Raw genomic sequence first — 25,545 nt, forward strand, 5'->3', positions numbered from 1 at the left:
TCAGGAGCACTCAGAACTATTAAAGTTGACATTTAACAATCTTGGAATACTTGGGAATTCTCAGGGGCTGGAAATAAAAGCTAATGCACCAATATTTAGACAGGGTAAATGGGATGATCCAGATAACTACAGGGCCAGTTAGATTGACAATGATCCTAGAGAAAATCATGGAAAGGATGATACAGGATGCAATCAGTAAAGAATTAAATGATGATAAAAATAATTCCAATCAACAATGGTTTTACAGAAAATAGGTGTTGTCAACTAAACTTTTTTTTTATGAGAGCATCAGTTTAGTTGAAAAAGGTAACTGTTGACATTATCTATTTAGATTTGTATAAGGCTCGTTACTTAGTACTGCACACCATTATGATAAAAAATTATACATACTCAGTGTAGCATATTAAATGGATTAAAAACTGGCTTACTGATAGATCTCAAACAGTAATTGTAAATGGGGAATCATCATACAACTGGGGCATTTTTTGTGGGATCCCACTAGGATCTGCTCCTGACTCAATCTGTTCCTAGTCTACTATCTTTATCAGTGAGCTGGAAGAAAACATAAAATCATTGGTGGTAAAGTTTTTCATAGGACACAAAAATTGGTGGATGGTAAATAAGGATAGGTAATAGTTATAGAGAGCAATCCAGATCACATTGTAAACTGGGCTCATTTGAACAACACGTGTTTTAACATAGCTAATGCAACATCATACATGTAGGAATCAAAAATACAGGGCACACCATAAGATGGGAAACTATATTGGAATGCAGTAACGATAGGGATTAGTGTGAGCTAACAGAGTGAATACTGTCCTTGAATGTATAAGCAGGGGAATACTCAGTAGATGTAAGAATATCTTATTACCATTGTATATGGCATTAGTGAGACCACTATAGGAATACTGTGTCCTGTTCTGGTTCACACTTTGAAGTGTCCACACTTCGAAAAGGATGTTGACGAATTAAAAAGAGTTCAGAAAAAGCTACAAAAATGGTTCTAGGTCTGGAAAACCTGTCTTGCAGTGAGAGATTAATGAAGCACAATCTATTTAGTTTAACAAAGGGAAGGAAAATTAAGAGGTGACTTGATCACAGTCTAGGATCACAGTTTATATGGGGGAAGATTGTTTGCAGTAGAAGGCTCTTTAATCAAGCAAAGGAAAGAGTAACAAAATTTAGTGGGCTGGAAGAAGTAGTAGAAAAAATAGACTAGAAATAAGGAACTTTTTTTTTAAAAAAAAGCACACTGAGGGTAATTAATAATTGGAACAATTTAGCAGGAAGTGTGGTAGATTCTCCATCACTTGAAGTCTTTGAATCAAGATGATATGTCTTTCAAAAAGACATGCTCTAACTCAACTAGAAGTTCTGGTATTCATGAAGAAATTCCCAAGTGAAATTCTGTGGCCTATGTTATTCTGTGATGGGGCAAATGGCCCACACTGGCCAATAAAGGATTAATAGAGCCCTAGGGAGGTTGCATGAAAAGCAGCCAATAGGAGAGGGGCTGTGAGGAGGGGCAAATCAGGGCCCAGCAGGGCCATATATAAAGAGCTTCAGGGCAGAGCAGTGTCAGTAGTTGTCTGGAGCAGGCGACAACACTGTAGAACCATGAACAGCTTAGTAGAGGCAGGAACCCACAGAGAAGAGAAGGCGCTCTGGACAGGCTGCTAAGACTGAGGAGGATGCTGTGGGGAAATGGCCCAGGGAAAGGCAGCGATAGTAGAGGTGCAGCAGGAGGCTGCAATCCACAAGAACCGTAGGCTGGGACCTGGAGTCGTGGGTGGGCCTGGGTCTCCCCAACTCACCACTGGGGAAGTGGCAGGACAGTTGATGGGAGTCACCACTGGGGAAGTGGCAAGATAGTTGACTGCAGTTGCCACTAGAAAAGTGGCTGGACAGTCACTCATGAAATATAAATCCATTGGGGGTGTTCATATGCTAAGTTTACCATTTGAAGGCCAACCTTACGCTACATTGGTGGATTTTTTTCAAGAAGCAGACAAATGGAGAAAAATTGCCACTGACAATGCGTGCATTTTTACCTGCTATCAGGACGGCAAATTATCAAGCAATGGAATGGCTCGGGGATAATTGAGCGTGTCCAAAACTACTCTCTTCTATCGGACTTGTATGGGTCCTGGAGAATGGACTCATCACACCAGTTATCTGTGAAATACTATGTATTCCCAAATGAATCCTTTGACTAATCAAATGGTCATGTGGAAAAACCAGATGCTTCTCACCCTGTAAACATATGGCCAGCAGCCTGTCTCATACAGAATTGTGCAAGTGTGGTGTGGATAAGAATTAATGTGACAGTGTGTCTAGAAGTGGTGCCAGAGATGGAGACAACTATAATGATTACTTTGTTGAATAAATGTTTTCAGTCCTACATGTCAAGGCTAACTTTCCAAGGATTACAAAAGATCAGTGTCTTTTTTAATATGTAAGCAATGCATCCCTGTTTCAAAGTATAATTTACAAAAAAACATGCTTTTTAAATGTTTTCTTCTAATATAGATCTACACAACTGTTTTAGGTTTGTTGTGTTTAATACCATTGTGTTTGTGGGGAAAAGGAGCTTTCGAATGATACCCAACTCAGCCCATTTCCAGTGACACTGTATTATCCAAATTTCCACCAACCAGGGGCCCGGACCTGGAGGGGGAGGCAGGCCTGGGCAGTGAGTCCCCCTGCCATGCTGCAGAGGATGATACCATTGAAATTATGAGTCTGTAGGTTTTTATGAACCAAAGGACATCTCCCTGACCTTTCTGCCTCTAACTTGCCCACAGAATAAGACTTTACAACATTATGCTCCCGGACTACGTACTGCTGCTGCTTTTAACTTTACCAAGCATAAAGAGAAAGTTACCAAAACTCTGATGAGTTTCACGGATGCTATTCAAAAGATTGTGGGCTGCATACGTGAACCTCACACTGCTGCTGTCTGAGAAAACTACAAGCAGCGGGAGGAACAGGCTTACTGGGTAGGACAACCCGAAAATGGAGAGTGTCAGAGAGTATTTGCAAAGGTCCTGGGGGGATGAGTAGAATAGTGGACAAGACCCGCCCCTAAAGCAGATCTTCTTCCCCAGTGACTATAAGGCTTTGCAGAGCGAAGAGAGAATAAAGGTCATTCTACTTTCCAGAAGCTAGAGAAAATGAGCAAGGCTTCAAATTTTTCAGGTAACTAATGTCTAGAGGCTGATACCAATGATGGCACCACAAGCAGGATCTAGGGTCAGTCCCCTGGAATTCCAGCTCCTGGGTATAGCTAGGAGACTGGGCTTCCCACCAAGATCTCATTTGTGGCCCTTCCCAATCTCTCATAGTTTGGGCTGGAGTTGTAGTATCTTGAAAGCAATTAAAACAAGTTTAAACCTGATACAGAATCAGACAAAGAGCCATTGACTGAATTTGAGAAGGATGACTAGATCTGAGGCACAAGAAAAGAAAATGATTTTACCTAAACAGTGTTGGATGATTTGAAGACAGGAGCAGTCAGGAGGTTGAAAAGGTTACAGTAATCCAGTACAAGACAACAGAGATGTGAATCATCATTTTAACAACTTCAGCATATATAATATCTCATTAAGCCAAAACTTCTGTTTGAGCATCAGCATCATGGATGAAGTCAGCACAACTCCAAGAATAGTGTCAGTTAGTTAACTGCTGCTTCACAGCCAGCATGAAAACTTGTTAACCTTAAGTCCCTTAAAAGTATTATTATTTATCAATTGCTGCACCAGTAAGATGGAGACAAAGAGTTACTGCTATATTCCTGTTCAGCAGCCTAGGCGGCCCTTGGTACATTATCACTACAAGTCTCCTTTATGAATACAAATGTTATCTCTAGAGTCTGTTACTGCATGTCCCATCGTATTTCCAGGAGTTTCCTGATTTACTTTCTTTTCAAACAGCAGCAATCCTGAAAGTACCTGCTGCTTTTGAGGCAATTTGTGATGTTGCATAGCAAGGCGATGAAATTTTGAACATGCTAGTATAACATGGCACTGAAAAACTGTCCAACCATCTTACAATTCATTGAGATTGTCCCTCTTGCTGCGGCAGGTGGGGCAGTGATGTCCCTGCAGCCTGACAACACAGCGTGGGATGTCCATTCCGCAGCCTCACGCTGTGCAGTGCCTCTCCTTTGATGCCGCGGAAGGAGCACTGCCAACCACAAGCGATCAAAAATCATGAGCTTGGCTTAAAAATCACGATCCTTTAAACAATAAATGTGGGGTTCCTCTAAACTTGGCCATCTGGTGTCTGAGCTTTTAGTACATGCAAGTCCCGTGGTCAAACTTTTCTCGCAGTCAGGAGGGCTACAGGCATTTCTTTTAATGGGAAACTGAGCATCTATGGAATCACCTGACTCCAGGATCTGGGGCTTGGAGAAAAACACCCAGCAGGGTGCCCCGGTGGCAACACTATGCCGGCTACCAGGCCTTGACGGCCACCTATCATACCGTCACACTGCCACGAGGAGCAAAGTCAGCCAGAGAGTGACCCCAGCGCCCACCCTGGGACCAGCAGGGCACTAACGCTCCCCGAATGGGGGTTCTGGCACTTACCCCATAGCCCGGCCCTGCCGGTGCCGGCGGCCTCCTCCAGGGGGCGCTGCTGCTGCCGCAGGAGCCCGGCCCCGCCCAACACCTCCAGCACCGTCTCGGGGGATACAGCCACCAGCTGCTCCCACAGCCCTCGCGTGTAAAACTCCACCGTGTGGGCCTGGCACAGCGGCATCGCCCGCCTGAGAAACTGCGCCACGGCCCGCAGCCGGGAGGCCACAGTCTCCGCTGCCGGCTCGGGGGGGAGGGAGCCGAGGGAACGCGACATGCCGAAGGAAGGAAAGTTTCCTCGGTGCTCGATTTGTGACGTCTGTCGGCCGGGCGGCTCGGGCTCGCCCTGCCTCAGGTGGTCAGGCTGGCGAATCGAACACCGAGCAGAGTTCACCATCTATCCGCTAGGAGGCGGGCGCTGTTTGGTGACGTGCGCAGAGCGCGACGACGAGCGTGAGGGACCGGAGGAAGGCTGATGGCACCGGCAGGGAATACGAGGCGTCGGGCTGCCCCAAAGAGAAACACCGCGGCGGCCCAGGGTCCTCGCCGAAAGCGGCAGTGGCGGCCGGACCCACAGCAGAGCTTTCTGGGGAATGTTCGGGAGGGTGAGTGGGGAGAGAGAGCCGCCGCCGCCGCCCGGGCCCCGCGGCTCCTGTGGCGGGGGGAGGAGGGAGCGCCGCCGCAGCGGCCTCGCGCGGGCTCCAACGTTCAGGGGCAGCGCGCGGGGGATAGGGGGAAATCGCGCTTTCCCCCCAACGGCCGTCCCTGCCCCTTGTGCCCAGAGCTCGCGCAGCCCCTCGGGGCCTGTTGCCGTCGTTGCATGTAGTGTCATAAGCCCCGGGCTGCCCGGGGCTCACGGGCTGCAGCTAAGCCTGGCGCTTTTCTGACCGTTATAATGGGGAGGAGTGGGAGGCTCTTGGCAGGTGCTTCCTGTGCTCCAGGCCTCATCCCCGCCCGGTTTCTGGAAGCAGGGTTCCCCCGTGGAATGGTGTCGGGACTCTGGCTCAGTTGGGTCTTCTCCCCTCCTTAGCATTGGTCAGGGAGCGGGGTCTAAGCTAACTCGAGAGCTGTAAATAGGTAAGGCTGGGCATGATCTAACGGGGCCAGCCTTGCAAAGTGGAGTTGCTGGGGTTGTAACTAGTTGGCTCTTGAGGTCCCAGAATGCAGAAGGGCTCCCAAGCTGTCTTTGCTTTGGGTTCAGGTCAGCTCTGTGGTTCGTTGGACATAAAGAAATACATATGTTGCAAATGCATTTTAATTCCTTCATTCGTAGTAGGAGACACATCAGTGATAAAGTGTTTTAGAGAAAATACTGAAGGGTGAGCCAAGCAACTCTCAAATTTTGGCCGTTGAGCAGGAATGATTAAGCTAAATGCTTGTAGGGAAACCACGTGTGCAGTTATCCAAGTGCTCGAATGGTTTAATCCTTCTGTATGGAAAAGAAGACTCCCATTTATGCTTCTAACTGATAAATGGCTATACAAAGTGGAACAACTATTTATTTTTTTTTTTCTTTGGGTGACTTGAGTGAATGTTAATAATAGTCATGTATGTGTTGAGGGTGACATATATTTCTAGGCTTGAGAGAGAGCTCTTCCCTGGACAGTTATAAAAAGCAGGTAAATGAAGAAAGAAAGATATAAGACAATGTTTTCTTTTAAAGTACTTTAAAGCATTGTACTTCTGTAACTGAGACAGTTTTGTTCCAGTTGTACTTAAATATTTCTTGGGCATCCAAGATTATTTTTAGCAACACTTCTTTGAATTCCCTTTGATCTCATACGCAGAGCTGAAAGCAAGAGATTATGAGAAATAAACACTGTTCAAAAATGGATTTGTAAAAGCTGTAAGGAGACCTTATGAATCGTCTGGTGTGTTCATCCAAGTATTTTTAAGTGATTATCACCAGCAAGATACCACACTACCATGTTTTGCAACTACTTTCCTACAGTGGTGCAGCTACAACAGTGCTAGCAGCCTAAGTGCTAATGTTTTGAAGCCTTTTTCAGTTTTCTTGACACAACTTAAAACAGTGAAGCCCTGTCTATAGCAGTGGTTCTCAACCAGGGGTCCGGGGCCCCCTGGGGGGCCGCGAAGCAGGGCCAGCATTAGACTTGCTGTGGCCCAGGATAGAAAGCTGAAGCCCTGCCACATGGGGCTGAAGCCCAGGGCCCTGAGCCCCACCACCTGGGGCTGAAGCCAAAGATTGAGCAATATAGCTTCGGGGGAGTCCCTGTGCATGAGGCCCCAGGCAACTGTCCTGCAACACCGGCCCTGGCTTTTATATGCAGAAAATCAGTTGTTATGGCACAGGTGGGCCATGGAGTTTTTATAGCATATTGTGGGGAGGGGATTCGGGGGGGGGGGTGGGTTTGAGAACCCCTGGTCTATAGTAACAGTTAAGGTGCTAGTTCTGGTTCATGTGATGGAAAAACGAGTGAAAAATGCACTAGCAGACTAAAAGCGTATTATTATTAAGTTACCTTCTTAGATAGTTTGTGTCTAACTCACGCTTTCTAATGGCTTCAGGGCAAGGATTTGCATTTTGGAGAAAGCAAAAGATCCAACGGGAATACAAGAAATTACTAAAAAAGGAGGGAAAGGCACATCCTCAATGGAAAGTTCAATATACAGATTCTTACCCAGAGCACTTGAAGCATCTCTATTTAGCAGAGGAGGAAATGCTTGAGAAACAATCAAAATCTAAAAGAACTGTAGTTTTGTTAGAACAAAAATGCAGCACAACAGTAAAGTAAGTATCATTTTTAAAACAATTTTTCCCCTTCGTTCTTAAGTCACCTGATGCCACAGCTTAGGTCCTATGGTTGGTTTGTTATCTTTAAGTAAAGGTATAGATATGTTTTCTTAACATTAAATATTATTCTGAATTGTTACAAACAACAGCTGTGTGCTTATTTTATCAGAACCAGAAAGCAAAACTGACAATAATTAGGGTTTGCATCTTGTGTTCCCTGTAAGCTATGTGCTTGGGCGGCCGCAGAGGAGAGATTTAAGTGCCGCCTACCTGATAGCAGAGCATGCACAGCCAGTAGCATGTGTTCAGGTGCCCCTCCCCCCTGCATTGCACCATCCTGCAGCTGCTCCCGGGACCCTTCTGCTGGCTGTGCAGAAGGGAGCTGATGTCAGGGTGTTCCCTGGCCCCCGCCACTGTACCCCATCTCCGCAGAGCAGGGCAGGGGGACAGCCTGGTTCAGGAGGACTCGGAGCTGCTGCAGTCTGAATGGTGAGTGTCTGAGGCCTTGACTACACTAAAGGGAAAAGTCGATCTAAGCTACGCAATTTGAGTTACATGAATAGTGTAACTCAAATCAACATAGCTTGGATCTACTTACCGCAAGGTCCCACTACATGATGTCGACATGAGACGCTTTTCTGTTGACTTCCCTTACTCTTCTTGATCCGGTGAAGTACAGGAGTCGATGGGAAAATGATATGCGGTCGATTAAGCGCTAAATCGACCACTGATGCATTGGTCACCATGCGTGAATCCCCCGGTAAAGTAGACAAGCCCCGAACTCTGAGTGCCTTTCTTAAAGAGATGGTGCACTGTTTCTGAAATTTCCCCAGCAGCCAGGTGACACAGTCTGTCTCTCTCTCCCCCTCCCACTACCCATGTACCCCATCTCTGCAGAGCCGGGGAGGGGAGACAGGGCTCAGGACAGAGCAGAAGAGCTTTCAGTGAGTGTCTTAAAGAGACAGCGCCACAGCTTTCCCCAGTGTTACACTAATAAAATAATACCAATAGGATCTTATAAAAGAGAGAAGGTAGAATGCCACGTTTATTGTAAGTAGAACAGTTAGCATATGCTTTTCAGTCACACAACACACACACAAGTCCTGATCTTTTCCTGATGCATGCATTCCTCATTCACACGAACACTCTGTCACAGAAACCTTCAAAGTATACAGAATACATTGTAAATTAAGCCTTGCTAAATATTATAACTAAAACAATTCACATTGGGGCTTCAGGCCCTCAACATTTATTTATTTATTTATCATAGACACAATACAAAATCCTGTCTTTTACTAACTAAACTTTATAACAGGTCCTAATTGTAATGCATATGGGAAACAGGATGCCAGTCTCAGACAGTCATTCCCTTCTGTTATTCAAAAAAGGTGGCTGGCAGAATGAAATCAAGGTTTACATCAATTCTTATAGTACAATTATCAAATTTAGCCCTACGTATTTCCCCTTTTGACTCCTCAAGAACAGTTCTTAAGTGGGTCATATCTAATATAATTGTCTCATAGCCACATATTGAGAGGCGATTTGAGCTTGTGGTTGCAATTTAACAAACAGTCTTTTTATCCAGCAACACATACATATTATTCCAATTAAGCAGATGCAGGATAATACCAGTACAATTAACAGTGGATGAAGCATAATTGACAGTATGCCTTTACAGGTGGGTGACCAGCCCGTAAAAATATTATACCAATGGTAAGCTGTTATCTGTTTTTCTGCAGTGGCAATTCTTAACATGTTTCCAGTCTTGCATATATAATATGAATGTTAGTTTCCCACATTGCCTTTTTGTTTGTTCTAGGAACTGTGTTACCTTTTTACCTTTTAACAGGTGATTGGCATCTTTCTGCCATTCAGTGCTAAGATTGATAGAGAACTTAGCTAAATCAGTGCTTACAGTAAGCCGATTATTGGTAAATACAGTACTTGCATTACATTTACATTTGTCTACTAGTGGGTTGCTTACACTTTTATCTTCCCAAAACACTTTTTTCCAAGAATTAACACATACACATAGCCCATTATACAGTTCTTTGGTCTCATTATTCAATTTATTTCACATACATGATTTTAGTGAAATATCTTTACTACAGAGCTCTGGAGCAACAGGCAAGGACAAGCACACCCACTTTTGAGGAGCCCACTCAGTGCAACCTCTGGTGTCCAATAGCTTCCCTCCCTCCCTCCCCAGTCCACTGGCTCGAGGTCCAGAAGGATTCCATGTGCAATATGGGGAGTGGGCTAACTTTCCATATTTTTGCTTCCAGAGCCTGTTGGTGTGCGATTTTAACAACAATTTATTCAATTAAAATGTCTGGCCTTTCTATGCTAGAAACATATATTAGTATGAATGGATGCAGTATTAGTGATTTTTTTTCTTTTGAAGTGTATTAAAACCTTAGTGTGTTCTGATATTACCCCAAACATTGACAAGACAAAACATAGAACACAAAACACAATTTCTATTGTGACAGTAGATTCATGGATTTCGGGTTGCTTTTCAGCTGGTATCAGCTTTTCCTGATTTTCTGAAAGACAAAAAGAACATGTTTCTACCCCTTTTGGGGTGGCAGATTATTGCTTAAAATATTTCTTTCACAAATATCATTGTTGATTGCAGGCAAAACAGAGGAATTACACCCATACTTTCCTGTGTTTTATTCTATAGGGAGGCCAGGTTTCAATGGCTTCTACCTTTCAAGAGTTATGGGGAAATTATCCCACTGTTTAATCATTAAATCCACGAGGTGCGGTACCTCAGTTTCCCTTCTTATACAGCAGACCAAGTTTATAATGTTTTTCCTGCTGTGATAAGCTTTAAGTTTATTTACAGGTAATAGCTGAGAAGCATCATTACCATGTGACCTTAAAGGATTTTTCCAAAAATCATACACACTATATACATTGTTGCAGGGGTACTTATTAACATTAAATCTGTTACAAGTATCTTGTTATACCATGCCTTTTATTCAGACAATTTGTTTGCTGACCAGGTATGTCCTTTATCTGCAGCTTCTTTGTGCTGCTTTCTTTATCAGTTAGGTAATTTGCATTAACACAGACTGCTTCCTTGCTTGCTTTTGGATCCAAAGCCATCAGCAGCTTAGAGACTCTATCTTAAAAGGGACACAGTTAACTTTTAACAGAGTTTTGATTACGCTTCACTTTTAACTCCTGCTTTCAAAACATACAGCGACCTGAAAAAGAAAACACAACCTATTGTGAGGCTCCCTTTGGAGCCCTAATAGGATTTTAATTAAGTAGCATGGTATGTCTGCATTTCTTTTACAATGTATACTGCACATGTTCTGGGGAAAATGTACATTCCTTCCATAGTTTAACTTCTATAACATTATCCATATCAATTTTTACATAAGGTGTAACTATTTCTTTTTGTGCTTACAGAGTTTTCATGTACCTTTATCAAAGTGACAGTTTGATTACTCAGAGCCATCTTAAGGTTCAGTGTTTCTAACATTGCTTCTTTTGTTTTGTGCACCTCACTCCTGCTGTTGCTTCAGAGGAGCGCTGTCTTTTTTAATTTCTTATTCTTTTACTACAGCTCTTATCTGCTATTTTGTTACCAAAAAAACAAATACAAAAAACGAATCCAGAATCTATTCCTGTTCTCCTGATTTTAACTGCCCTCCTGCAGCCACAACTTAACATTTTAAATTTAGTAAAGCATTGATTTACCTCTTAAGGGTTAAATCCCAAAGCCAAACAACACTAATCACCTGTGTCTAGCAAAAAGTTCTGTCAGTTTTGCAACTTTCAATTAGAGTCAGATGGATTTTTAGTGGCAGTATTTAAAACGGAAACAAAACCAATTGGTCCTTAGAACTTTACATATTTACACACACAGATAGATACGTACACATTTTCTTCTTCTTAACATTCCTGCCACGCTGCTCTGTTTTTTATATCTTACATTCCCTTTATACATTTGTGGCAGTTAAGTTCCAATAGAACCCCCTTATGTTCTTTTAGCAAATTTGATTAAATTGTCCAAATGATTTTAATCAGTTTATTTTTGCCTGGCTAATTTACAGACATTCCTTTGGAAAAGGGCCCATTTTTCCTTCAGAATGGCTGCAAAGAAACCAAGAATTCTTTTCCTCTAACACTTTTTTTCTTTTTAACATTTTCACAAAGTTTAGCTGCTTAATTCCCTCCAGCTTCTGCAGTTAGTTAAATCACTTGCTCATTTTCCAAAAAAACACCTTAATCAACTTAGATTTCACCATTCCAAGTATTGTTTCTGTTCCCCCTGTCTGCACTTACTCCTTTCCTTATTTCTGCCACCATGCCCTCAGGGCTTGTAGCCTGTTTTTCGCTTTCTTTATCTGGGCCCGATCCTGGCGGGAGGGTTTTGGGTTTTTTTGGTGAACTGTCCCTTTCCATGGGCACAAGCTTTGTTCCATTACCAATTTAGCAAGGAGGGTGGGCTTCTCAACTAGCCCCCCCAGGTCCCCCCCACCCCCGCTCCTGGTCCCTTTCCTTAAACATTTTTACAAGCTTATTTTGTTTCCTACGTCACCCCGATATCGCTCAGTGAGTGACACAGCCTAGATTCTCTGATCCATCTACCTCTGATATCATTCAGCGTGTTGCCAGGCCCTTAGGCTCTTGTTACCCCTGATATTTCGGTGAACAATCTGGCTTGGATTCTGTAATCATAGCTTAGAATATTATGAGCTCTTTATGAAGCCTCTACCTTCCAGAGGTCAGCAGGCTTGGTTAACCAATAATAATGTCGTGCTCCTAAGAGCAGGTCGTGTGCACACTAGTTGGTTTTACAATAACCGGGACAAATGCCAGCATTCCCCCTTCCGCAATTTTCCACCAATTAGTGTTACACTAATAAAATAATACCAATAGGATCTTATAAGAGGGATAAGGCAAAGTGCCACGTTTATTGTAAATACAACAGTTAGCATATGCTTTTCAGTCACACAACACATACACAAGTCCTGATAATTTCCTGATGTATGTATTCCTCAGTCATACAAACAGTCTACATTGTAAATTAAGCCTTGCTAAATCTTATAACTAAAACAGTTCACATTGGGGCTTCAGGCCCTCAACATTTCTCTAATCTATTTTTCATAGACACAATACAAAATCCTGTCTTTTACTAACTAAACTTTATAACAGGTCCTAATTGTAATGCATATGGGAAACAGGATGCCAGTCTCAGACAGTCATTCCTTTCCGTTATTCAAAAAAGGTGGCTGGCAGAATGAAATCAAGGTTTACATCAATTCTTATAGTACAATTATCAAATTTAGCCCTACACCAGCAGCCAACACACACAGTCTCTTTCAAACTCACCTCCCAACACCTACTTGTATTATTATTGTTGCTTTTTGGTACTTCCTTCAGTGCACATATTCGCTGTAATTTTATTCTTTCAAAGTGTTATTTTAGTGTTTTGACTGGTCTATGCATTTCATAATTTTTATTTCTCTTACACTTAAAATTAATTCTTTGAGTAGTGAGTTCTAAAATGCCAAACTTGTCCTGGTTCGACTAATTATCCCTATGTAACTTTTTAAAAATATATATTATATCTAGGTTTTTTTGTTTCTACTGGTGGCACACATAGGCACATAACACAATTTATTCAGCACATGATGGAAAAATGAGTGGGAACATTTCTTGAGCCCTCTGAAATAATGAGAATTTTTCCATGGGACTTCAGTGGAAGAATGAAATAATGATTCTGGGCCAAATAATTTACTAATTTCGTCCCCAAATCCTACTAACTGAGATGCCTGCACAGATCCTGTAGCAATAGAGGAATTTAAATTAAAACTACACTGGTTGGAAGAGAATGGTAGTTAAATTTCAGTTTATATTTTATGTTGAGTGTAAATGCAAAAGGCATTTTTCTGTCCTAATTTTCCTACTTTCATGTTAACAGGAAAATGATAGTCTCTATGGAATAAATAGCTTTGAACTTTTATTTGGAAAAATGAACAACTGCTTTTTAATACTGTGTTTAATGTTAAAATTATTATTTAAAAATCCTTATTTTTTTTCCCTTTAAAGGTAAGTTGATTGGTTTCTAAATCTAATAGGGAGAAAATGTTTTTTGCAAACACTCCCTTTGTTGTGCTACAGGTAATTTATTAGGTGGTGATGTTATCAGCCAGTGCCCTCGGATGATGGGGGGATAATGTGCTTCTGAAGATTGTTAGTGTCTTTTTTTTTTGGACTGCAAAGCAAATCTATTTTAGATTTTGTGCTGCTTGTCACAGTGGCCCTGATCTCATTCCTGTTGAAGTCAATGAAAAGATTCCACTAACTTTTAAACAGCTTTTTGCTTACATCTTAAATTGGATAAGGTATTCCTTGTATCTTTTCTAAAGTCATGACAGCTGTTTAAAAATACACATTACATATGTTTTATCCTCCAAATGTGTCTGCACTTCCATGATGAGTACAATTTTTTTTTATATAAATAAAAAAATAGGGGACTATTAGTAGAGCAGTTTGAGGCAAAATGTATTGTAAATGGGGTCCTGCCTGGGCCTTTTTCCATATCATCTCATTGTGCTTCCTCACTGTACATAAATTTCCATAATCCACTTACTCAACATGCCTAAACCAACTGCACCTGAGTCCTGTCACCTTACTTTCAAATAAACTTAATTTTGACCCAGCACCTTTTTAACTACAGTTCAATATTCAGATTAACTGTTCTTCTTACAATACAGAAGTTATCATCTTTCATCTTGTCAATCAGTTCATCACTCACAGTGTCCATGATCCAATTTTAGAACTGTGATAATAGTGTGAAAATAGAAGATACTTTACACACTTACACAGCTTAATTCAAATGTTTAAATTTTCTTAAGCCTTTCTGTGTCTGCAGCCATTCGGGTGATCCAATTTATTTGTATGAATGTTCACAGAAAGTTAATTTCAGTATTTTGTGCTGAAAGTGTTTCCAATCCCAGCTAAGCAATAGAGATTAAATTTAGAACATTTGTAGGCAGCCCATAATAACAATTTGAAAAAAAAAATGTGTTATCTTTCAATTATTTACTTAGGCTAGCTGTATAGTAGGTTTCTACCCACTACATATAATCAAAAGCATCCATTGGATAACTCACCTACTTCATTCTTTAGACTATGGTTCTTACATACTATTTAATTTGGCCATTATAACCTTTGACTCTTCACTTTCCGTTTTCATCGTTGACAGCTGCAGCTTGGACACCATATTGTTCCTGTATGAAGCCTCCAAAGGCTGTTATTTTATCCCACTTGTCTACATCTCTTCACTTGAGTATATCATTTTAAGGCAGTGGTTCTCAAACTTTTGTATTGGTTATCCTTTCATAAAACAAGGCTCTGAGTGTGATTTCCACTTACAAATTAAAAACATATTTTTTTTATATTTAACACTATTATAAGTGCTGGAGGCAAAGCAGGGATTGGGGATGGAGGTTGACAACTTGTGACCCCCACATAATAACCTTGTGATCCCCGGAGGAGTCGCGACCCCAAGTTTGAGAACCCCTGTTTTAAGGTGTTCACATATTCAAGGCGCCCCGATTAGTGGGTGGCGCAGGCCAAAGGATGTACTGGCCGCCACTTCCAGCACCTCCCATTGGCCTGGAGCAGTGAACTGCAGCCACTGGGAGCCGTGATGGGCCGAACCTGCGGACACGGCAAGTAAACAAACCGGCCCGGCCTGCCAGGGGCTTTCCCTGCACAAGCGGCGGAACAAGTTTGGGAACCACTGTACTAGATGATGATACTCTGTGATGGATTATATCACTGATGTCTCTCCAACTATCCCCTTGTCGTGAATCATAATTCTCATGTGGAATGATGAGACTTAAAATTTTGTTCTTAGTAGTTCATATATTGAAGAGAGAATTTCACTGAGGTGTTCTAGTGATAATGTTCACTTCTGAGGATTTTACTGTCATTGGAACTTTGGCCAGAGCTAATTACAAATCTTGTTGCATCTTATTTGTTTTTAAGTATATAAATCTATCACTTTATCTTTAAAAACACTTAATACATTATAGTGCAACAGTGAAATTATTGTACTAATTAATATGGTTGTACAAGTATAGTTTTCAAGTCACTTTGTATTAATGTGTTACAGTTGCTTGAAGTTGAGTCTCCAGAAATTCTTGCTCTTATTGATTGTATGACTGCTGCTGTATTACATGTGCTACATGAATTTGATTCATGACAGTTAATATTAGGGCTGTCAATCGCAGCTAATGCAAGCAATTAATGCAAAACAAATTAACTAGATTAAAAGAAATAGTTGTGATTAATCACACTGTTAATAATAGAATACAATTTCAATTTATTATAAATATTTTTGGATATTTTTCTACATTTTCAAATATGTTACCTGAAAGTGAGAAAGGCACATGACATTTATAAATAAGAAGCAGGCAGCATTATCTCCCATAAATGTAAACAAACTTGTTTTGTCTTAGCAACTGGCTGAACAAGAAGTAGGACTGAGTAGACTTGTAGGCGCTAAAGTTTTACAATGTTTTGCTTTTGAGTGCAGTTATGTTTAAAAAAAAAAAAAAAGATAATTCTACATTTGTATGTTGCACTTTCCAGATAGAGATTACACTACACTACTTGTATGAAGTGATTTGAGAAATACTGTTTATTTTTATCGTTACAGTGTAAATATTTGTAATAAAAATAATATAAAATGAACACTATACACATGTATTCTGTGTTGTAAGTGAAATCAATATATTTGAAAATGTAGAAAAAAATCCAAAAATATTTATAATTTACATAGGTATTCTATTATTGTTTAACAGTGCGATTAAAACTGTGATTGTGACTTTTTTTAAACATTGCGATTAATTGCTATTATTTTTTTAATAGTTTGAATCCTAGTTAATATAGTTTGGGATTATTTGCCACTTTACCACATTCTGTATTAAGGTGTAGGGGATATCAAGTAGAATCTTGTCTATGGTGTTTCTATTCTATTTTTTTTTTTTTTTTTGGCATTTGTCTTTGTATACTGCATTACTATTTAAAATAGTAGCATACTATGAAAATGGTGTGCTCTCAATTTTAGGTGTTAGTACACAGTCTTGCCACATGATGGAGCTGAAAATAAACTGATGACTTGCAGAAAATAAATGTGATACTTTTGAATGTCAGCATGAGTTCTAAGACAGTTCTAAGACAGTATCTTTCCTTTTTTTTCTGACTGAGCCTATATCATGTTTGCTAGATGGCACTGATTAGCTGTCATCTCTGAAATCTATAGAGCATCAAGGAATTTATCCACCTGTTAGTTTGTCTGGCAGAAGTATTTTCATTCAGAAGTATTACCTATTTTCAAAGAGAACCAGTTTAAATGTTGCTAATGGCTTGAGTCCTTATTTACCTATCATGCTATTTAAATAATGTAAAAATTGGGAATCTGAACAAAATCATGAAGGTTGATAACTCTGTTACAAAGAAAAATCCCACAAGGGAGGGGGAGTGTGGTGGCAGGAAACATCTACCCCTGCTAAGCTACATTGCCTCCTGCCAGATTACTACATGGAATTCTCTGCAGTCTGAAGAGGGTGGTGATGTGGGGAGCAGAAATATCCCTAATGCAACCCCTCAGTTCTGTGGGCCATATGCACAGGGCACAAGAGGCACTGTACTACTTAGAACAACTCCCTGCCATTCCTCTTTGTGCACACAGCTCCAGGTAGTTCAGTCGCTGGTATATTAAGAATTTACTGAGAAACTTGATCCCATCATGATTGTGATAAATAAATAATCCACAGGTTTGGATCAGGTAAGCATCATAGAATCCTGTGACTGGAAAGGACCTCGAGAGATCATCTAGTCCTGTCCCCTGCACTCTTGGCAGGACTAAGCGTGCTTTTGGTATAGAAATTTGGTGAGATTTCTAGTATTTGTGTAATCAAGAACACATTGCAGTCCCAGCAGACACAAGAATGAAGAGACAAATGCCTTTTTTGTTGTGAAAAAAGAGGGTATTTTGTGTTTGTTTTTTGTTTTGTTTGTTTTTTTTAATGTAAAGATTCATGGTCTCTTCTTAGAGCCACTTAATTCCTAAATAGTCTATACTAAATCAATCCTGCTTTGTGCTACAGTTATGATTGTGGTAATCTAAAGACCCATGAGCTGATTACATGTACACTTGTCCATTATAGGTCACATACGACTCAAAAGAAGTTTAAAAAGAAAACTTCGAATCAAAAAGCAAAAGAAGAATATGAGAAAATAAAGGCTGAACGCGCCAAGAAGAAAGAGGTGAACACATCTTAAATTGAGATATTTGGGGCAGGATTGTGTCCAGAGGTTAAATTGGAGGGGGGCGGTAAATGATATTCTTTGTCTCCGAAATCAGATTAAACACCACTCACGAATGTACAAGTGTTAAAATATGATTGTTCATGCTCTCCTGTTGTGCACTGCACTGGGTTTCCTGAGTTTTGTTCTCTCTATGAGTTTTAATATACTATGTACTTATCTGGCTAAGCTCATACTTCACAGGAGTTGATGACCCCTGTGCTCTTTGATCTGGCTTCCCTTCAGTGAGGTTTGGCTGTCCTGCTTGGACTTCTTGGACTTGATTTTTTGACTGGGGAAAAATAAGTTGTGACATCTCCCCCGTGCCATCCATTTGTGATGCTAACTGAGATGTCACTCGCTCTGGAAACTGCAAATGTTCATAATGAGATAACAGTGTAATTCAGTTGCACCAAAAAAAAGAAAAAGGGGGCTAATATCATTCTGGAGTGTATTAACAGGATTATCATATGGAAAACTTGGGAGTTAATTGTCACACTGTATACTGCACTGGTGAGGTTTCAGCTCGAGTACCGTGCCCAATTCTGGTTGCCACACTTCTGGAAAGATGTGGATAAACGAGAGAAAGTTCCAGAGGAGAGCAACAAAAATGATAAAAGGATTAGAAAACCTGACCTATGAGGAAAGGTCAAAAACAAAAAAACTGGGCATGTTTAGTCTTGAGAAAAGAGGACTGAAGGGGGATCTGATAAGTCTTCAAATCCATTAAGGGCTGTCATAAAGAGGACTGGGATCAATTATTCTCCATGTTCAGGCAGAACAAGAAGGAAAGGGCTTTGTCTGAAGTAAGGGGAATTTAGGTTAGGTATTAGGAAGAACTTTCTAACTCTAAGGGTAGTTAAGCTCTGCAATAGGCTTCCAAGGGAAGTTGTGGATTCCCCATCATTGAAGGTTTTTAAGAACAGGTTGGACAACACCTGTCGGAGATGATGTAGGTTTTCTTGGTTCTGCCTCAGCACAAGGGCTGAACTTGGTGACCCCTGAGGTGCCTTCCAGAGCTACATTTCTATGATAATAGGATCATTCCTTCCATACTTTGCTTAGCAATGAAACTGTTAACAATATTGAAATTTAAGGCTAGCTCCAAGCTATCTGCAATTCAGACAGTCACTGTCAGTCTACACTCAATTCACATACTGAAAGTTTTTTTTGTAACCATCAATGTTAAGACTCTTTAATGAAACCTAAGTTCCTGGAGAACAAAATGACACCTGAAGTCAGGATGCAGGACTTGTTTATTATGTCTTTCCCTCACTCACCACAGAAGTGAACATGCTAAGCTGTCAGCTGATGGACAACTTGGACCGGACCCTGAATACAGCAGACCAATTTATATGCAGGGATCTAGCGCCCTCCCACTTCACTCCCTGGGGGATATATTTTCATGCAGTTAAATCATAAAGGTGTGAGACTCTTCACCAAGGAAACTTGCCAGAAATCTCTTAGAATGGAGGCTCTGGCTCACAGATAGTTGAATCATCTTTTCTGTGCTTCCCCCTCCTCTTTTGTCACTAGTAAAAGTGATTCAGAAGATGAAGGGGGAAGCAAGTCATCCTAACCTCCTCCGCGCCGCGCGCCCCCCCCTTCTCCTCCCCCCTCCCCGATCAAAAAGGCTTTGGTACTCAGACCTAGTAGTGTGGTCTCAGAGGTCTTCACTCCCACCTATTCTGCAGGCAGGATTTCCATGTCTGTGTCCCCCTTATGCCTGACAGCAGGGCTGTTGAACCACAGGCTCTAAAGAGAGGGGATGCTCCTCCAAAGAGAGGACTCTTAACTTTTCTCAGGTGTTCCACTTATTCAGAGCACGCAAAATCCTCCTAAAGATGCCAAGGAAAAATGACCGCAGAAAACCAAGTTTTTTACAAGATGATGTAAGACCTTCCATCATTGCTGTTTGCACCTAAGTGCTAAATAGTGTTGTAAATCTTGACACATCAAGTTTCTAATAGATCACACAATGATATTAATGTTTTTTAAGACAGCATATCTGTCCATACCACAAGTCAGGTTTATTTCCTTTCCATAGAAACGTGTTTTCTTGTAGTCTTGTCAGTAAGAAGAGCCTCCAAAATGTATACCTGTAGACACAAGCCATCCTGCATATTCCACATGGACAGGGTCATTCTTCCTGCTCCAGAATAATTTGTTTCAAGCCCAATGTCAGCACTGATCTAAAGTAACTTTTCTCTGATGGTTCTTTGTCTGGCCTGCATGAAATGCAATTGATTAGGAGTGTTTGATGTTTGTTTTTGTTCAGTGCCACACATTTTAGTATTTTTTCAGTAATGTTAATTAATAAAATACTCATTTATGGACACTTGGTGTATTTGAAAGAGACTTAGTATTTGCCATTATTTAGATTTTTCAGCTGCTTTGGGATTCCTATTTAGAAATGTTTGTTTGTGTTATTTACATTTAACTCGCTTCATATTTTCATACAACATAAAGCACTATTCCTGCTGAATTATGAAATATTTCTGTTGCATAAAATTGTTTTTCATGTGTTTTTAATGTCTACAAAACACTCTGAAGCCTTTTATGCAATGAAAAGAATATAATATGCATTTTATAAACTAGCATCTCTTGACATGCACACTGCTGCTAAGACATCTGTCTTTGTGGCCTTTATGTGTTGCATTTCAAAGAATAAAATCCCATCAGAGCAGCCATCCAAATAAACTGAAGCAAGCCTTTAGTCTGATTAGTGGCAGCTTCACGTATTTTGATCGGACATGACTTCAGTGTATCAAACTAGTTAGCGTGCTCATTAAAAATATAATTTCCTTTAATAATTTATTCAATGTAAAACAAAATATTGATAGTAGCACCTAAACTGGCCCTAAATGCTGAATAATATTATATAAAGAGTTTTATACCATGCTCGTCACTGTAGTATGTGTGTGCCTTTCAGTTTTTTTTTCTCATTCTCTCCCCAATGGGAGAAGTGTGTGTAGTACAGTGTCTCGTTGTAGTGGGGAGGCTTTTATTTCTTGTTTCAGTTTGTTTTTTTAATATGTATGTTGTAATGTGTTTGTTATAGAAAGCAGGTGAAAAAAAAAATGTGTCTTGCCCTTGGAACAGAAGGTGGTGAGGTTTGTGATTTTCCTTCGTTCCTGTGGGATTTCATTCTACAGCCTCAGCCAGCCCTTTAGAAAGGTCTGTGTGAAAGACAAAAGAGCTTTAGCTTTATGGTAGAGAGTACCATTGTGCCACAGATGTGAAGTTGCCAACGCAGTCTTCATTCCAATGCTTTAGGTGAATGTAACATTTGTTTCTGTTACAATAATATCTGACTCTTCTTCAGTTCTCAAATTTCTTTTAAAAGAGGTGGTGGCCATAAAACCAGTATAGTACCCAACTTCCAATATTTTCACGAAGACGCGTGAATTATTTAAAAATCACGTCTCGGGGTTTGTACTGATTCTGATGTTCTCATGTCAGTTACATTTTTGCTGCTTTTATTTCAGGCAGCAGAGAAAAGGAAACGAGAAAGAGAAGAAGCTCAAAGGCTCTACAAGCAAAAGAAAATGGAAACTTATAAAATATTAAGTAAAAGGACCAAAAAAGGACAGCCAAATCTAAATTTACAAATAGAATTTCTCCTTCAGAAAATACAACAAAAAACATAGACCAGATTATCTTCTCTTTTCAGTGAATTAAATCAATCTACTAAATACATGTAATGACTGGAACTTTTTATTGTAGGTGATTATTTTTTTATGAGAATATATGGCAACTGTTTTTGTTTGTTCTGATTATTGGTCCAGGATTGTGCTGGAGAAAGTCATTGGTCCTGAAAACATTTGTACTGGTCTGAAAATAATATTTCTAGCTCAAGCAGATTGTGGGATATTGAACCTTTACAGTAAATGTTCTAATTAGCACCTTGGTTTATTCTTCAGTTCTATACTTGATTTTTACCAGCCAATATCCCAAATTGCTAGTTTGAGACTTTTTACATTTTTGAGAGCTGGGATTCCATGCTGCTTTTCAGATGGCATAAAGCATTTGTTTTCAGCTCTAGCAGTTCTTGTGTTGTTGGCTGCTGAAATCATGTCTGTTGAATAGAGAGAAACAGGATGGTAAACTATGTGAACGTGATGTCTAATGAACTTGCCAAGCAGTTTGGGATCTGCTGATGGAAACATGCTGTGTAAGAGCTAGGTATTGTATTAATTATGTTTAATTCTGTGGCCAATTCTAAGATACCAGTGGATTTTTAAATAAATAAATCTTTGACCTCATCAATGGAAGTAAGACATTTTGACTACTGCTTGAGAAGTGAAGACAGTCTCATTTGCATCACTGCATTAGAACACTTCCCTTTCCCCTATTAGGATAAGATTTTCCAGAGATTAGTATGCTCTCATCTAGATTTTTTCAGTTGCACAGATAATGTGTTTTGGTCATTCCACATGTTAGCTAAATATCTTTGCATATCTTGTTTATGGCTCTTCTTCTTGTAACGGATCGTCCATAAATACATTTGAACTCTATTTACATCTGTTTAACATTTTTCCGTGCTATCACTTTAAATCTAATAGTAATGGTTCCTTCTACTGAGAATTTTTTCCTCTCTTGAAAACATTCAGGCAAATCTTGTAAATATTACGGGCTTGTTTTTAAGTTGGGCGATGGTGATGTTTACTAATGCTAATGATATTTAGCTCTGGGTGTAGCTATAAAAATGTTAATTTTTGTACACTTGCCTGCAGCCATGGCAGCAGTTAAAATTTTTTTCAGAACAGTATGTTCCCATGTTTCTATCTTCCATAGCATTCAGAAAATCATTTTTAAGGTTGTAATTTTAAATAGCAACAAGCATAGTATGGTCAATATAATGTGGTGCAATACAAAAATGAAGAACCTCACTTCACAAGGGTTTATTACAAAAGTGGTAAATGTTTATAAAACTTTTAACTTATTCCTCCATATATTAAAATGCCATGTTTTGAAGTTTGAACAAAAAGGTGCATTTGAGGTGTAATTGGTCCCCTTTAAGAACTGTGAGGCATTAATTCATATCAAGTTGAAAAAAATTCATCTCATAGTTTAATTTGCAATATATTTTGTGGTATAAACCACATTTGTTTAAAAAGGTATGAAGTTATTTCTTTGATCTTTGAGTATTGCTTTATAAGTTAGATTTATTTTTTTTTTTTTAAGGGGATGGGGTGCTTTGAGAGTATTACTGAAAGGAAACTACCCTCTTAGATTTTCATGTGGAAATTCAGTCCTGTCAGAATTCTCTCTCCCTGCTTTGACAGCCAATAAATAATGTCGGATGAGTCTCTACATCTGATAAAGATTATTCAGACACAAAGGGGAGGAGGGTCTGTTCATCCAGACACTTGGATGAATCTTCAAATTTGATCAGTTGTCAAAGCAAAGGCTGCAAAAATAACTAAGCTGTAGACTCTAGAGGGTCCCCTTCTGCACATCCATATACATAATTAGCAGTGAGGGAACTTGGAATTTCTCATTGATACCATTCCATATAAGGACGAATTGAATGTAATGGAAAGACTTCTTCAGGCCATACGCCGTAAGAAGAACCATCAGATCTGCAGATCAAATTCTAGAGAAATATTTATGCTATTAACAATGTATTGTTATGAGATGTTTAGTATCTTCTGAAATAAAAGAATCCTCTTGCTGTCTTTGTTTTTATTTGAAGTACTCATGTAGAAAACAAACTATAAAATCTGATTGGTTGACTTTAAGCTCCCTCCAGAGTGAAGTAGTTTAGAATTGGGGATAGACAGTTTGTTCTCATTTCTCAGAGCCGTAAGGATTTGCCTCCTACTGCCTCTTCACACAACTTGCCCTCTTGGTTCTGCATCATTGCTGTAATCTCATTCAAGCAGTATACTATAGAATTTGGCAACAGAGTAAGTGAGCTTTTCTCCTAAGAATCTTTTTTAGCAGATGAATGCATTACCTGCAGGAGAGAAAGTAAAGGCTCTTGTATATCTGAATAGTCATCTTTATTATAGAGTCAGCACATCACACTCACCATCACTAATTTTAACAGTATTTCTATCCTACCCCCTTATTTTCAGTTACTTTAACCTTCCATGCTGAAATTTTCCAAGTTTAGTCTCTCAAACTCTTTGCTCATAGAAAGCTGCACTGTGGCAGGAAAATGGTCTTTATTGAGAAGTGCCTTTCAGCATTTTTGCTTCAAGTTGGTTTTGGTGGCTGGAAAACAGATTCATACAGTTTCTGGGGTATGATTTTTAGTACTTCACCTTTCTCAAGCACGGTCTGTATGGATTGCCATTGTTGGGATAAATGCACCAGACCAGTGTTCTAGAGAGCAGCCTCCATCTGGAGGTACTCTCCTGTTTCCACCCTTTCCTCTTGTGCAGAGTTGAAGATATAAATGAGGAGTACCTTCAACTACATTTCCGTTCCTTTTACTTCTGAAAGTACAGTGGGCTTTGAATTTATGCTTGGTGTTCTCTACACTTCCCACATCTACTTTTTCTTCCCTTCAATTTTTTTTTCTTGCATATGGTTAATTAACTCATGAGTTTTTTTCATTTAAAAAATGAATACGATGTAACTTATTCACATGAAATTAATTTAAGTATCCTGGTTGCTTTTCCATCTGTATTCCATCAAACAAACTTTTAAGCTTAATTTAAATGAGTGTGGATGAAATTGAAGAAAGTGGGCTTATGAGCATACAGTAAACTATATACCATTCCATACAATTATGAATGTATATGAATGAAGTACTAACATAATTATAATAATGCTGTTGCACATGATTAAATAGATGGCAGACATTTTCCTGACAGATTTGTGTCTAGTTAATGTTTGGAGGGGCTTGTTTGGATTGTTTTTCCCAAACCCACAGGTATAACTGTTGAACAGATAATTGTCATCATGTTAGTCATCAAAACATTAAGGAGAAATTTCACAAGCCCCAAACCTTTGATTCATTCATTAGGAAATTCTCAGGGGTTATGGATTCTATCACCACTTCAGATAGTGGGATATAAGCTGTCCCTGTAAAACATTTGTCTCTACTCTATTTTACTCTACTAAACATTTCTGGCAGACTCCTATTCTCATTTAAAGATTCAGAATTCTGCCTTCAGTCACTTATTAATTTTCTTTTCAAGATTTTTAATTCAAGTTTTTTCCTGTGTGATTCATTGTATAATGGGCCCATAAACTATAAATCATTAGCCCTTCATTCATCAATTAGTATTCCTGACTACTAAATGTTTTTGGGATGGGTTTATTAAGAATGTCATCCTATTCCTTCTTACCACTGAGGAGTCTTGAATGCTGGCTAGTGGGTCAGAACATGAATTGCTTTCCATCCAGCTGAATGTTCCTGCAGGCTTTTTGCAGCTTGCCTGGTCTCTTCTGTGTTAATTTTAAAGAACTAGAATTGGGGGATGATTGTATCATAGTAGTTTCAGGCTTCTTTTCTCCCCATTCAGAGTACAGATCAGCTGTGTGGCACTATGTCCATCACAATTTTGTTTCAGCAAGCCCCAGCCTTTTTACTTTCCTTTCGCTGTTTTCCCTCTCTTGTTTCTCCACCATTTTTGTTGTTTAATTCTTGCTTAATGATGAAAATGAACTTTAAGTGGTTCTTCCTGTAGCTGGGTATCTTACAGTTTCAGGGTAACTGCACCTGTATTTCCCCCTGCAGTGGTCTGCTCCAGGAGTGCCCTTCCCAGGCAGATGTCCTACCATCACCTGTCTTTGGCCAGGGTCCCTTGTCTTACTCCCTTTTTATGGGGAGGTTTTAAGGCTGCACAACTCTCTGCACTGTGACTGTGTAACTCCTTTACACTGTAGTATCCCCAGTCTGCCTGAAGGCCA

At 39.8% G+C, this 25,545-nt stretch overlaps 2 protein-coding genes across 4 annotated transcripts in view; one reads left to right on the plus strand and one right to left on the minus strand.

Annotated features, from left to right (window-relative positions):
- The window catches only part of METTL25 (methyltransferase like 25), a 100,614-nt gene extending 95,760 nt beyond the window's left edge, over positions 1-4,854 (minus strand). For all 3 annotated transcript variants that reach the window (XM_048835677.2, XM_048835676.2, XM_048835678.2), the window contains exon 1: positions 4,590-4,854. In XM_048835677.2, the coding sequence (XP_048691634.1) occupies positions 4,590-4,854 (265 nt within the window). The remainder of the gene's footprint in view (positions 1-4,589) is intronic.
- Positions 4,855-4,895: 41 nt separating this feature from the next.
- On the plus strand, positions 4,896-23,353 carry CCDC59 (coiled-coil domain containing 59). Its single transcript, XM_048835679.2, has 4 exons — positions 4,896-5,182; positions 7,107-7,329; positions 17,538-17,637; positions 21,165-23,353. The coding sequence occupies exons 1-4, from the start codon at positions 5,053-5,055 to the stop codon at positions 21,324-21,326; spliced, it is 615 nt and encodes a 204-aa protein (XP_048691636.1). The 5' UTR covers positions 4,896-5,052; the 3' UTR covers positions 21,327-23,353.
- Positions 23,354-25,545: the final 2,192 nt, after the last annotated feature.

Source organism: Caretta caretta, chromosome 1 (assembly GCF_965140235.1).
Source record: "Caretta caretta isolate rCarCar2 chromosome 1, rCarCar1.hap1, whole genome shotgun sequence".
NCBI classification, from domain to species: domain Eukaryota; kingdom Metazoa; phylum Chordata; order Testudines; family Cheloniidae; genus Caretta; species Caretta caretta.

Bases quoted from the DNA above. Each gene is read 5' to 3' on its own strand.
- CCDC59 (XM_048835679.2), top strand. From the start codon at position 5,053: ATGGCACCGGCAGGGAATACGAGGCGTCGGGCTGCCCCAAAGAGAAAC. The intron at 5,183-7,106 runs GTGAGTGGGGAG...TAATGGCTTCAG, and splicing joins TCTGGGGAATGTTCGGGAGG to GGCAAGGATTTGCATTTTGG. The intron at 7,330-17,537 runs GTAAGTATCATT...TGTCCATTATAG, and splicing joins AAATGCAGCACAACAGTAAA to GTCACATACGACTCAAAAGA.